Raw genomic sequence first — 12,695 nt, 5'->3', positions numbered from 1 at the left:
TATTGTGATATGCTTAAACGTTAATCCTCTCTAGCTTTTGTATTGTTACACGACGGGATGATTTCGAACGCACTTGCATTAGATAGAATCGTTTTTGTTATGCACGATAAAATAACAAAAAAATTATGTTTGTTTTTCATTCCTGAATCCTGTCAGGTTGATGTATAATAAACATCGAATTTCCGAGAATACTACCCACACATACATACAGGAATTAATATGTTAATGATCTGTGACTTTATTTATGTACGACGAAATCAAGTTTGTTATTTTGTTTTACAAATTCTTATTACCATTGATAGTTTCTTACCAATTTTCAGATTTTGAGTTGTCAAAAAAATGAATTCTTATCCTCCCTTAAATAGTTATCAGAGAAAAATACAACATCATACAACTAATAGAGCTAATAAAGTCATCACATTAATCGTATTAATTAGAGTCATACATCTTTAATGTTTAAAGTGTATAAAGTTATAACTTACCAATAAAGAATTATATTAGTTCTAAATGATACTATACGAGTACATCTAAATATATAATACGAGTTAAAATAGTGTTGAAAAACAAAATGTATTTCTTTAATAAGTTTCAACTTACATATACTACATGTAGGAAAATAAACAGTTTCAAATAAGTTAAATTAGTTTGATGATTCAAATGTTTTGAGATTGTTTAATATTTCCAAAGAAATACTAGAAAAATATGTACTTAAACACAATAAGTCATAAAATGAGTTTTGACTTTGATATAATTCGTACTTTTAACAAAAGGCTTCTTAGACATGTCTAATGAACTATTCTTTTGTCAACATTCTTGCTACGTGTTATGAATTTTTTTTGGTGGAAGTGTGTAATGAAAAAGTTTAGAAACAAATTGCACTGAAGGTGTCGCGTATATGTTACACTGACAAAACTATTTCCACTTTAATATATTTAAATAAATTATAACTATCTTAATTTCATATATTTAGGTTGTAGACGAATTATTTATGACAAGACTTATTATAAAAGGTTTTGAAATACTTCGGTAAAGTGTTGACAACATATTAATATATTATAAACTGGATTTGAACATATACTTTTGAACGAACGAAAGGCTTAAATTGAATGCATTATTTTCATTATTTTCAAAATAATATATTTAATACGTCTTAAGAATAACTGATGATGGGCAGTGTAAGTTTCCACCTAACATATTCAATTTTCTAAATTGTTGACTTAAAAATAAAAATTTGATCAATAGGTGTACTAATAACGAATGAGGTTAAATATTTTGAGCGTCTTTGAATGGCTCAAAAAGAGTCAAAATATTTTTAAATAACATCATGCCTAGAAAATTAATATAAATATTTTCGTGAAAATTCGGCTATTTTTTTTTTTTTTTTGAACTGCATAAAAGAACAAATTAGACTTCGTCAAAAACTAATGTTCATAAAGTATAATCACTTTTCGATATTGTTTAATACATTTTTTCATTTATTGAAAAAAGTATTGGGAATTTTCCACTTTTTACCTCCCAATTTTTTAACAAAAACATACTCAATATTGTAGATTGAAGCATTATTTTGCTTTTTGTGTTTTCAAACACACATCATTATAAAGCCATGAATTTATCTTTCCTCTCGGAATATAAAACAAGAGATTAGAAGAAATGTTTTCAATACAATTTTATAATTCGATTAAATTTAAACTCACATTTTTCATAAAAAAAGTATAAAAAAATCTTCATATAGTTTTAAATACAATCGTTAAAAAAATTATCATATAAATACTATCGTTACTGCTGATTTTATAGTAAAATGTACATTTAATTTTGATAGTTGACAATAAAAGTTCGTATTTTATAGGATTTTTTGTCGTTTTTCTTGTCTAAAACGAATCTCTTTCAACTACAAAGTTGATTCATATTACACAAAATAAATATATGAAATTGCTTTTTCTTATTTTATTCATTTTTGACTATCTGAAAACATAAATGAAGGTTTATACATTTTTACTTTTTATTTTTCGTTGACATTTATGTTAAATGTTTATTTTTTGTATTGTTGTTTAGAAATTTGAGACACAATATATCGGTCTATTATGAAAATTGATCAAGCTAAATGTCTTTATAAATTCGATAAAAAGCACTAATAACCAAAATATTCATTTTTATTAAATCTAAATGATTTATTTGAAAATTAAGTTAATTCAATACGTAATTTCTGTTGGAATAATTTGACGAAAAATAATAATAATATACTTTCATTTTACTTGCATTCAGCTTCTTTACATTACTATAACGAATAAAACATTTGTTAATTGCTTAATATGCAATATTTTATGGCGAACAAAATTATGGATAATTTATCAGACGTTGTATAACAGCTAGGTATACTAAATGTAATTTTAGTGCTTCCGCTCATTGTTAGTCAATAATATAAATAAATAAATGTAAATCAAACACATTAAATAATTTTACCCTGCACAATTTTTCAAAAATTATCAGATATAAAACTTTTATACATTTTTTTTTTTTTATCTTCACAAATAAATTGTTTCAATGTGATTTGTTGTAGGTATTACGGTTATATTGACCTTGATATTAGTGATACTGCAAGAATTCATAATTAACCATAAACAGCTATTTATTATTTATTGTTTTAAATGTATTGATTTTTTTTCTGGAAATATGAAAAGTATTCCTACAAAATATTTTCATAATGTTGAGTATTTATTACAACGTGCCCATTTTTATGTTATATGACGTGTATTGGAAACAATACAAATGTTTTATACAAACAAACTTGACATTTATTTTTAAATAATCTTAGCATAATACGTGAACACTGATCATTTTCTCAAATACGGTGTCCTTAAACATAATTTCCAACTAAAATCTATTGTTCTTTTTTATTGTTCATAATATTAAGGCTACACTTGTTGTATCATAAGACGCTTACATCCAAGACATCTGACTTACGTTCACCAAGTCACGGTGCACGCTTTTGACGGGTATTTTCCTTTTACCGTTCATACCATAAAACGGTCATTTAGAGGAATCTATAACTTATGAGGCATAGGTAACATTTCGTTGTTTTTTAAATCCATTTCAATATTTTTAACACGGAGTTATAGATAGGCAAATCCTTTACACCAAAATCGTCAATTTATTTCATCCGGTTTCATGTGTACAAAAATACGATAAAAATTAGTTGATGTAAATAGGATAAAAATTAAGGTATAACAAATTATTTGTAACTTTACCGAGTGGAGGCATTTTTATAGGTGGGCAGTTAAAAGAAAAAGTAAAAGTTTGTAAGTATAATCATTGCTATTTGAATGGACAAATTGCAAATCAAATTATAAATTTTATTTTTGATTCCTATTTGCGAATGGAATGTTACAGTCCAAACAACTACAACAATGAGTATAGTTCAGTATACACACAAATAGAGGTCAGAGGTACACCAGAGCCAGAATTAAAATAAAAAATTGATTAATTTAATGGTTCACTAAAATTTAATGGACAAATAATGCGCCACTAAATCACGTTTAAGGGACCGTTAGCTCACCATGTATTCGTATTCATTAAAATATGTTTTGCGATTTTCTACACAACTCGGCAAGAGAATAATAATTTTTCACTTTAAGTTTTTAAATTATTATTTATAATTTACAATAAGTAAAAACCGTGTTAATATTTATCATAACAATCCAATTTCTATCAAACAAAAGTTTTTTGGAAGAATCGATGATAAACATACATTTGTCGAATTTTTGCTCCGATGTAATCAATAAGGTTTTATTAATATGCTTTTTAATTACAGTTTATTGTAATTTATATGATAACCACACAAATTATATAACAATTATGGATTTCTAACCTTCCCGGTTACATGTTTGTTTTTATCTAATTTAAATAATTTAGGTATTATACATTCTATAAGGAACAAAATACATAAATTTGTTGATATTTCATTGAGTTTGCAAATTACTAGAAATATATATCATAAAGTGTCAAACTTAATTTGTTGTTGTAAAATAAATGCAAACATCAGTCGATGACTATCATTATTTATTTATATACAAGTACAAAATACATTCTATATTACCTATTAAGTATTAACCCTTTCATTGTTTAAAAAAGTAAAAACACACTGATTTGCCTTTTTAAATTAATACTCAGTTACAATTTTTTACTTATATTTAATTAAAACCATCCTTTACTTTCAAAATACACTAATGAGCATTATTGTCATCTTTGAATGTTCTAATTTAATGTTTTTGAATTGCGTAATATACACGAATCAACCACCACTACGCATTTATTTATTTTGAGCACTTTGATGTATTTATTATGATTTATTACATGCTCTCCCATTTTATATAGAACATGCATTTAAAATATACAAAATATATAAGAAAAATCAAGTTATTAGCATATACATATAATATGTATTATTAAATATAGGCACGAATACATTTTGATTAAGAATAAGTATTGTTAATCGTAAAAGGGTTACTTAACTTTAAATTAATTATACTTAATATTTAACCCTGCATTACGGTAAAGTTTAAATGCTTCTGATTTAAGCTTAACTGTGTGTCTGTGTATTGTTCCGGGTTATTGACAATGTTAAGTAAACGTGATAAATAGGTATTGTACAACTTAACATAACGAATTCAATATTTATTTATTTAGATTAATCTTATACACTAATATAATTTATTGGAAGATATTTTATTCGAAATGATATTTTCTTAACAAAAGATTATACCTGTTATCTTATAGTTTATATTACTATTGTACGTAGAACTATGATTTAACTTTGTTGTATTGTTTAACGTCACCATTACACTATTACGTCTAGATGATTTCATTTTAGTTAATATTTTATTATTATTTTTGATACGAAAACAATTTTGATCTTGATAACTCTTACTGAAATAAATTATGAGTCACAGTTACGTTTTGAACATCTGATTTTTTTTTAAGACACCCTATAGGCAGCAGCTAGGTATCACCGGAAGTGATTTGTAGATATAGATTTGCATATGGATTGCATAATACACCATGTGGTAACAAAATATCAGCATATTATTTTCGTATGTAACTTGAAGTTATTAACTTTGTTAAGTTAATTAAGATATATTATACTAATATTTAATAGCTCTACAGTAAATTCGTTAAATATAGTTATTAGAATTGTACATGTGTATTATAGTATGGTAACCTAAAACTTACAAGTATCAAGTAAAAAGCACACAATGCAAACTACCCAATACTATATTAAAAATAAGATAGTACAATTGCTAATGTAATACAGCTTAATGGTCAACAACAAAAATGCCACTAAGAACAGATTAGATTATAAAAAAATATAAATTAAATAGTAAACAAACAAATTATTTAAGGTCATTCGATTTTCAAATAGACACTTGAATTTTTAAACAATTTAAGCAGTATCGTGTAGTGATATAAACTTCTTAAGAACAACTTTAAAAATATAATGACGATATAAATATAGTTGAAATGAAGTGTTAAGAATATTAATTTATGAACGGAAAATAAATAATAATTATTATTAATAATATTAGCCAGCTAATAATTAATATGATTTAATATGTGAATAAATTGCATCAAATAAAATGTTGGGTAATATTAAACATATTGTAGAACCTTATATTGGTATTTCATGATCTTCTTTAAAAAACCCACTATATATTTTCAAAGGAAATCTACTTTTTTATCACAAAGAAATTATATTAAAAAAATAAAAAAATCTATAGTGCTTATATATTTCATACATCAACCAACAATTTGTCCAACATACATGACGACCGCTACACGCAATATACCAATAATATCCTATCAAACACTAATACCATATAATGCACCATTGTCTCTCAACAGTCCAAATTGTTGCCGAAGTCTGATTATTATATACACGTACAATATAACGTAGTGTATCACGTACAACTTGACAATCCGGACACATGTTATGTACGATGATACCTATATTTACGGTGGATATCACATTAGTATACACCATATATATGATACTATTATTGTATATATTATGTCATCTATTATATTGTATATTATGTTACAGTATCTCTTAACTTACTGATCACCGAAGTCGTTAATATCATGTAATAATATGTGTATTTATTAATGGTGACAATAGTGCATTATATAATCTATATGCAAATGACAATGATATCTGTGAGCCACTACCAATGGCCACTGATGTCGAGGGTATCGTTGAAAAATAAAAAATACCTATGTAACATAATAATATTCTAATAAAACGATACATTCTCTTATACCGGTCATTGTCAATTATCGTCTGTTATAATATTACGTGTTTCGGGGCTAGGATCCAAACATACGAGAACATAATTCTTTTGGATCCGTCAATACGAATTTTGTACAGTTTCAACACCGGACACTTGAATAATAATTGTGTTTTTTTAAACCTCGATCCGTTTAAAAAATCTACCGAAACGAAGTAGACGATTATTGCAATCAATAAAATACACAGTTCACATGGTTCTCATAATGCCGTATAAACAAACCAGCGTGACTTGAACATTATATTTTATAATTAACAACTACGGTTGGTGCTTATTAACAAAGTCCAAATGATAAAGACATTAGAATATAATTCGTCTTTTATGTAATACACATATTACTTGAATTTAAAAATAAAATATATTGAGTGTACAAAGTTCTCAACGACGGCGATGCGTCTCTTATAATAAGTATAATAACCGAAAGTTGTATATATGTACATAATAATATGGGTGCCGTCGGACGTTCGCTTTCAAAGTATAGTATTACCTACATATATAATAGTAGGGGCCCATTTGGGGTGGAGTGGGTGGCAGGGTGTACTTTGGCATGTACTTTTCCACATCTTATTGGAGTGCCATAAAACATACCAACACGCTGATGGCTGATACACAAAAGTTAAAATATAATATCATGAAAACCATAATGCTTGTAAAATATAGTATGATATATTGTATGGGGCTAATGTATATTATTGTCATGACAAAATCTATTTCCAGCTTCCCGACTTTCAAATGTGTTAAGTTCGTTAAGATATCGAGTGTATTAAAACACTTCAACTCTTGCGTACATTCACCGCAAATACGTAAAATAAGTAGGTACGTGAGTGTGTTTTACTGAGATGAAGAAAAAGTGGATCGACGATGAGAAAAAATTGGAGTGCTCAAATTTTGACATCCTTTAAAAAAAAAAAACTCAAATGGTACCCCACAGGATAATAATATGCGTCACATAGCTAACATACGACCATAGTATTCATATATCATGTTAGATAAATAACTGCAAAGAACTGTAACATAACAAAATTATTATTCTCCGTATAGGATCCTGTTGTTGCAGTACATAATGATACATAAGTACGTCAATCAACGTGTATATACGAGTGATATGTATACAACTGTGAGCTGTGTATATTGTATAAATATACGATTACAATAATTTATTAAATTAGGTTTATAATGTTTATATAAAACGTTTTCGTTATCCAAGTCTACACTTGGACCGTCGGCTTACCATAGAAATGCATATCCATACTATACGCGCTACTCCTTAAACAACCGTTGTCGCCAACTACTTCTTCTCACGACTAAACTTCTCCTATATAAACTGCTCCTCAAACCAATTTGGACTCATGATATTTAGGTGCAATGGGAATCTGCTAAACCCACCAACGTCAACTAAATCCAAACATTCCAATCCATGTCTTCGTAAAATAACCAAAGCTCCGTACCATTTCAAATGATATACTCTATCCCAACTTTACGAACTTTGCCCAGGTATATTAATAACTATCTGCATTCTAATTTTCACAACTATATAGCACAACCCACTAATCTCTGAACTGCCCGTTCTCACTATTCCAGATGGCTCCAAAAGGCCCCTAAGACGAACTTGATGCCTTCACCTACCTATTGACTAACTCTCTCACGAAGTATCACGAGCCAAGGATGGCTTCTTCACTCATGTCCTCGGCCATTGTACAACTTCGGCAATTTATTTTAGATTCTTATTTTATCCTATTTAATGTTAACCATAAACATCATTGGAACTTATTGTAAAAAGATATTTACAGACTACACTGTTCTTAATTAAAAAGTAATACAAAAAAAAAATGTTTAATGTATATACTATATATATATATATATATGGGCCTCCCACATCGACTTTGAGGGCCCGTGGACTTAATGTTTTTGAGCGGCCCTATACAGAACTTCCAATAAAACACAACCGATGCTAGTGTCCCATTCTCGATTTCTATATACAATTGTATCGTAAAATATTCTTTAATATTGAATCATTTCAACGGTACTCCAGGTCCAACAGCCCCCCCCCCCCCGTGGGGGCTCCATATATATATATATATATATGTGTATGTATATACTATGTAGGAGATGTATATACCTCCGACACACGTGTGCCCGTCGAGAAAATCCTGCCGGAGGTCCTTGAGCTCCCTGACCCGAGCGGCTTCCTCCGGCGCCTCGATGGCAGAGAACACAAATGCTCCGACGGCCAAGAACGACACGTAAAAGCCGATGAACACCAACAGGCGTACGGTGGCCGGCGACCACATGGCGACCGCACGACGCGCACGACGGCGGTCCGCGCTAATGCCGGGCGGCTCGTGGCGCGCTCCGCTGGCGCGGCGGTCTCGTCATCGCAACACGGTCGGCCGGTGACTGACTGCCGGGCGGCGCGACGTCGCGCCCCGAGGACGCCGGCGGCGGCAGCCCTTTGGTGTGTAATAATAATAATAATAATAATAATAGCAGTAGTACGTATCCCACGCGCCCGAGACACCCCCCCCCTGCCCCTACACACACACACACACACACACACACACACACGCGCGCGCGCGCGGCCCACTACCCTTTCCCTCCCCTCGCGTGTATATACTACATATTATATAGTCCGACGACTGCCATTCGCCAAAAGTAACGCCTCGCAGCCAATCCACCGTCGGATGGCGCCAACGAAATTACGGAACCTTCCTAAGGGCATCTTTATGCGCGACGGTGCCGTATACACACCTGTGTAGGTATCGCGCGCCACGTACTAGTTGTGCGACGAGTCGGCTGGTCAGCTGTTCCTCAAATGCAACGGTATAGCCATGGGTAAGTGTCCTTGGCGTCCTTCGCTGTCGTCAATATAATATGAAATGACAGAAAATATTATACCATAGCCGTGATAGTGTGTACCTTGGTACCTACTCACATTGTGTTACAGATTGTAGGCGATCACGGCCTGTATACTATATTGTATACCAGACGTTGGCGCGCATGAGGGGGTGCTATTAGCTACCCCCGGGTCCTCGAGTAGCGCCTCCAGATTGTCTGGAGTCGGAAATATTGTTTAAAGTGTAGTTTTGCGTTTATAAAAACGCTATCATTCCAGTTTGCATGGGTAATGCACTAGGTAATATGAAACGTACATATGTTTTCCGTTTAAATATGTTTATCATATTTAAATTTAATGAAACAACAATTATGAAAGTAGAGAAAACGTGGATGACCCCGATTACACCTTTTGTTTATCGAAGAATGTGTAATTGTCTCTGTAATGTATCGGTCAAAAAAATATTCTTTATTGAAAATCATTTTCACTACTTCGATTTCTTATAGCTTAGCAATTTATAATTTTATTCAAAATGAAATTGATTTATGCCTGACATGTATAACCGTTATAAGGGACGAGGGGGCAAACCCCTCGCGAGTCACTTTGGAGTAAAATATTTTAGCAAGTTTAAGACTGAAAGTGCTCCTATGATACTGGAGAGATGATGTCTTACGCCAATTTAATTACTTGTAATTTGTTGGGTGGTACAATTAAGTGCGTACATAATATATATGTGCGTGCAGTGTAATCTGCGTCAGAATATTTAAGACAACGTCGTGTGAGATTTGAGCCACGTACAAATATTAATTTAGTTTTAGTAACTGCTACAGAAAACGAAATGGCACACCGCGTAATTTGCGCCACGCGTTCGATTTCTGCAATTGCTGGACATTTATCTAATGCATTCATCGAGCTCACATCAGTTAGCACATCATTACACTCGAATAAATAACCTAAGGCGTGTTAATAACGCGAATAATTATCGGACGATGAATATTACTGCTTTTTTCATATTTTACTAAAATTAATCTCAAATTCATGTTACACGTTTATACACAAAGTACCTACAAAAATTCAATTAGCTTACATTTTTTTTCCATTTCGTTCATTTTAATAATTTTCTCAAAATGTACCTATTAAAATGAACTTTTTAAAATAAATATTAATAAGTTAAAGAAAATTATTATTCATCATATTTTTTAAGTTGCTCAAATTACAATTTTTGCTGGTACAATATTGGGCAGATCACGTAATGGCCTTAATCCAGTATTATGTTGCACAAATAATTTCAACCTTAAAAAGTGGCGCAAATTATCAAAAATAATATTAGATGTGACACAAATTATATTTTTATTGCTCTGCTTGTTTTTGGAGAAAATTATATAATATGTTAGACACATACAGAAACGAGATTAAACGTGGATTTAATTATGGACACCATTAACGATATTTTATTTAAATGATTTTTTTTTTTCGGTAAAAAATAATAATTATATTTTCGTTTTCATTCTTTTGATTAAGTAAATACAAATATTCTGCAGGTGATGATAGATTTATAGATTAGATTTTATCGATACCTAAAACCATGTAGTTACCGTATTGATACCTTCATTTAATTTAAAATTGTTTACCTACATCAGAGGAGCCATAGTGGCTAGTGAGAGGAACATTTTAAAATTTAAAATAAACTTAACCCGCATATAATTTTAATTGTCTTACTTTCCGTCCATATGTCATGTGTTCATGTCCAATAAGTTTGAAGTATTATTGTGCAAGTCGAATAATAATGAGGTTTTTTGAATATTGGTCGAAAAGTGTATAAGAAGTTTTTAAAACATTGTACAATCGACTTATAAAAACAAAACAAGTATTAAAAAAAAAATGCACAGAGGATTAGTAAAATAGGAGCACAACATTTTTCGCGGTCTATACGAAAATACCGTATAGGCCTTGATTCCGGAGTGTATATAGTATTACAAAATATATTATACCGATGATTAGAACCCGGATTCGTATGTTTTTGCATATATTTTTTTCCTTTTCACTTTTTTATATTTTTGTTGATAATCTTCATGGATCATACTAATTCACTGTCAAATTTTTATTTTGCATATTTTTGCATATTTGACCGTAAATGCATACTTGGCTATAAATGCATATTCGTTGCATATTTTAATGAATGCGCTGTCACGGAAAAATGTTGGTCGGTAGGACCTGATATTAGGACACATTTTTAACTATTTTAATTTAAAATACCTATTATATGTAACATGTTATATGTACATTAGAAATAATTAGTAATTTGATGTACAAGAATATCATTTAATAATTCATTTTAACAATAACGAATAAAAACACATTTTGAGTTGTATATTTTATTTTATTTTTAAATACAAATATTTATTTATATTATTTATTTATATAATTATATGTGTTCTTATTCGTACATTTATATTTTTTTCATACTTAATACAACTTTGAATTTTCAAGTATAAATTTTATTATTGCATATTTGTTGCGTATTTTAGTGATTTTTACTGCATATCATATGCCATATTTTGATACTTTTTAGTGCATACAAAGCTGGGCTCTACCGATGAGTGTTGACGAAGGTATATTATTATATGTACTGTGGACTTAAATCTGTCTGGTCATGCATAGTTGCGTGTGCGCAGTGCGGCGGCCCAACGGGTTTTCCGAATTCCGGAAAAGCGTTTATATTATATTCTACGCACTGCGATTGTGTACGACGAGCGTGAAAAACTCGTTAAACACGTATCAATAGCTGCTGTCTTTACTCGGGCGGCGAAGAGATTAATAAGGCGCGCTTTTCCGTCGTGTCTTTAGGCAGTCAAAAGTCGAAAGAGAAAAATATATATATAGATTAACCGATAATACAGTTGTTCGTCGTCATCGTTTCGTTTTTTTTTTTTTTGCTTCCGAACAAAAGACGTATTAGTGACGATCAATTTATTCGTACACTCCGTCGTGACTTGGGACTTGTATACGATGTATAATAATTTATTCAGTATCAATTTCCACATTTGATTTATTATAATTTCACATCCCTGTAGAGTGCAGAGTGCAAGAACGCTAGGAATGTGCTATAATATTCCTCAAATGATAAAAAAAATTGTTGATAGTTATGAAACTAATTATTTTACATAAGTTGAGTCAATTATAAAAGAGTATTGTCTAAAATATAATCCCGAACCTCTTAAAAACTATTAGCTTAGGTACCTACACATACAAATCATATCATTTAAATTTTATTTTTTTGAGACAAATAGTGATGTTTACTTTAGACAATATTTATATTTCGTACTTCTATATAAATATACTGTAATGTGGTCGGACTGTGAGGGGGGGACTTTGTACAGTATTTAAATCAATATATGTGTACTACATAAACTGATATTAACAAACATATATTATACAAAAATAATATCAGTATGGTACGTAGATACATTACTATCTGAATTCGTAATTTATTTTGATTTTCTAGAATATTGTATTTGTTAAAT

At 30.2% G+C, this 12,695-nt stretch overlaps 1 protein-coding gene across 1 annotated transcript in view; it reads right to left on the bottom strand.

Moving 5' to 3' along the window:
* Nucleotides 1-8,741, bottom strand: part of LOC111032308 (potassium channel subfamily K member 1-like) — a 38,559-nt gene extending 29,818 nt beyond the window's left edge. The window contains exon 1 of the mRNA XM_022312580.1: nt 8,458-8,741. Within this exon, the coding sequence (XP_022168272.1) occupies nt 8,458-8,629 (172 nt within the window). The 5' untranslated portion in view covers nt 8,630-8,741. The remainder of the gene's footprint in view (nt 1-8,457) is intronic.
* Nucleotides 8,742-12,695: the final 3,954 nt, after the last annotated feature.

This window comes from Myzus persicae, unplaced genomic scaffold (assembly GCF_001856785.1).
Source record: "Myzus persicae strain clone G006 unplaced genomic scaffold, MPER_G0061.0, whole genome shotgun sequence".
In the NCBI taxonomy this organism is placed as follows: Eukaryota; Metazoa; Arthropoda; class Insecta; order Hemiptera; family Aphididae; genus Myzus; species Myzus persicae.
This window is presented reverse-complemented; position numbering and strand designations above follow the sequence as displayed.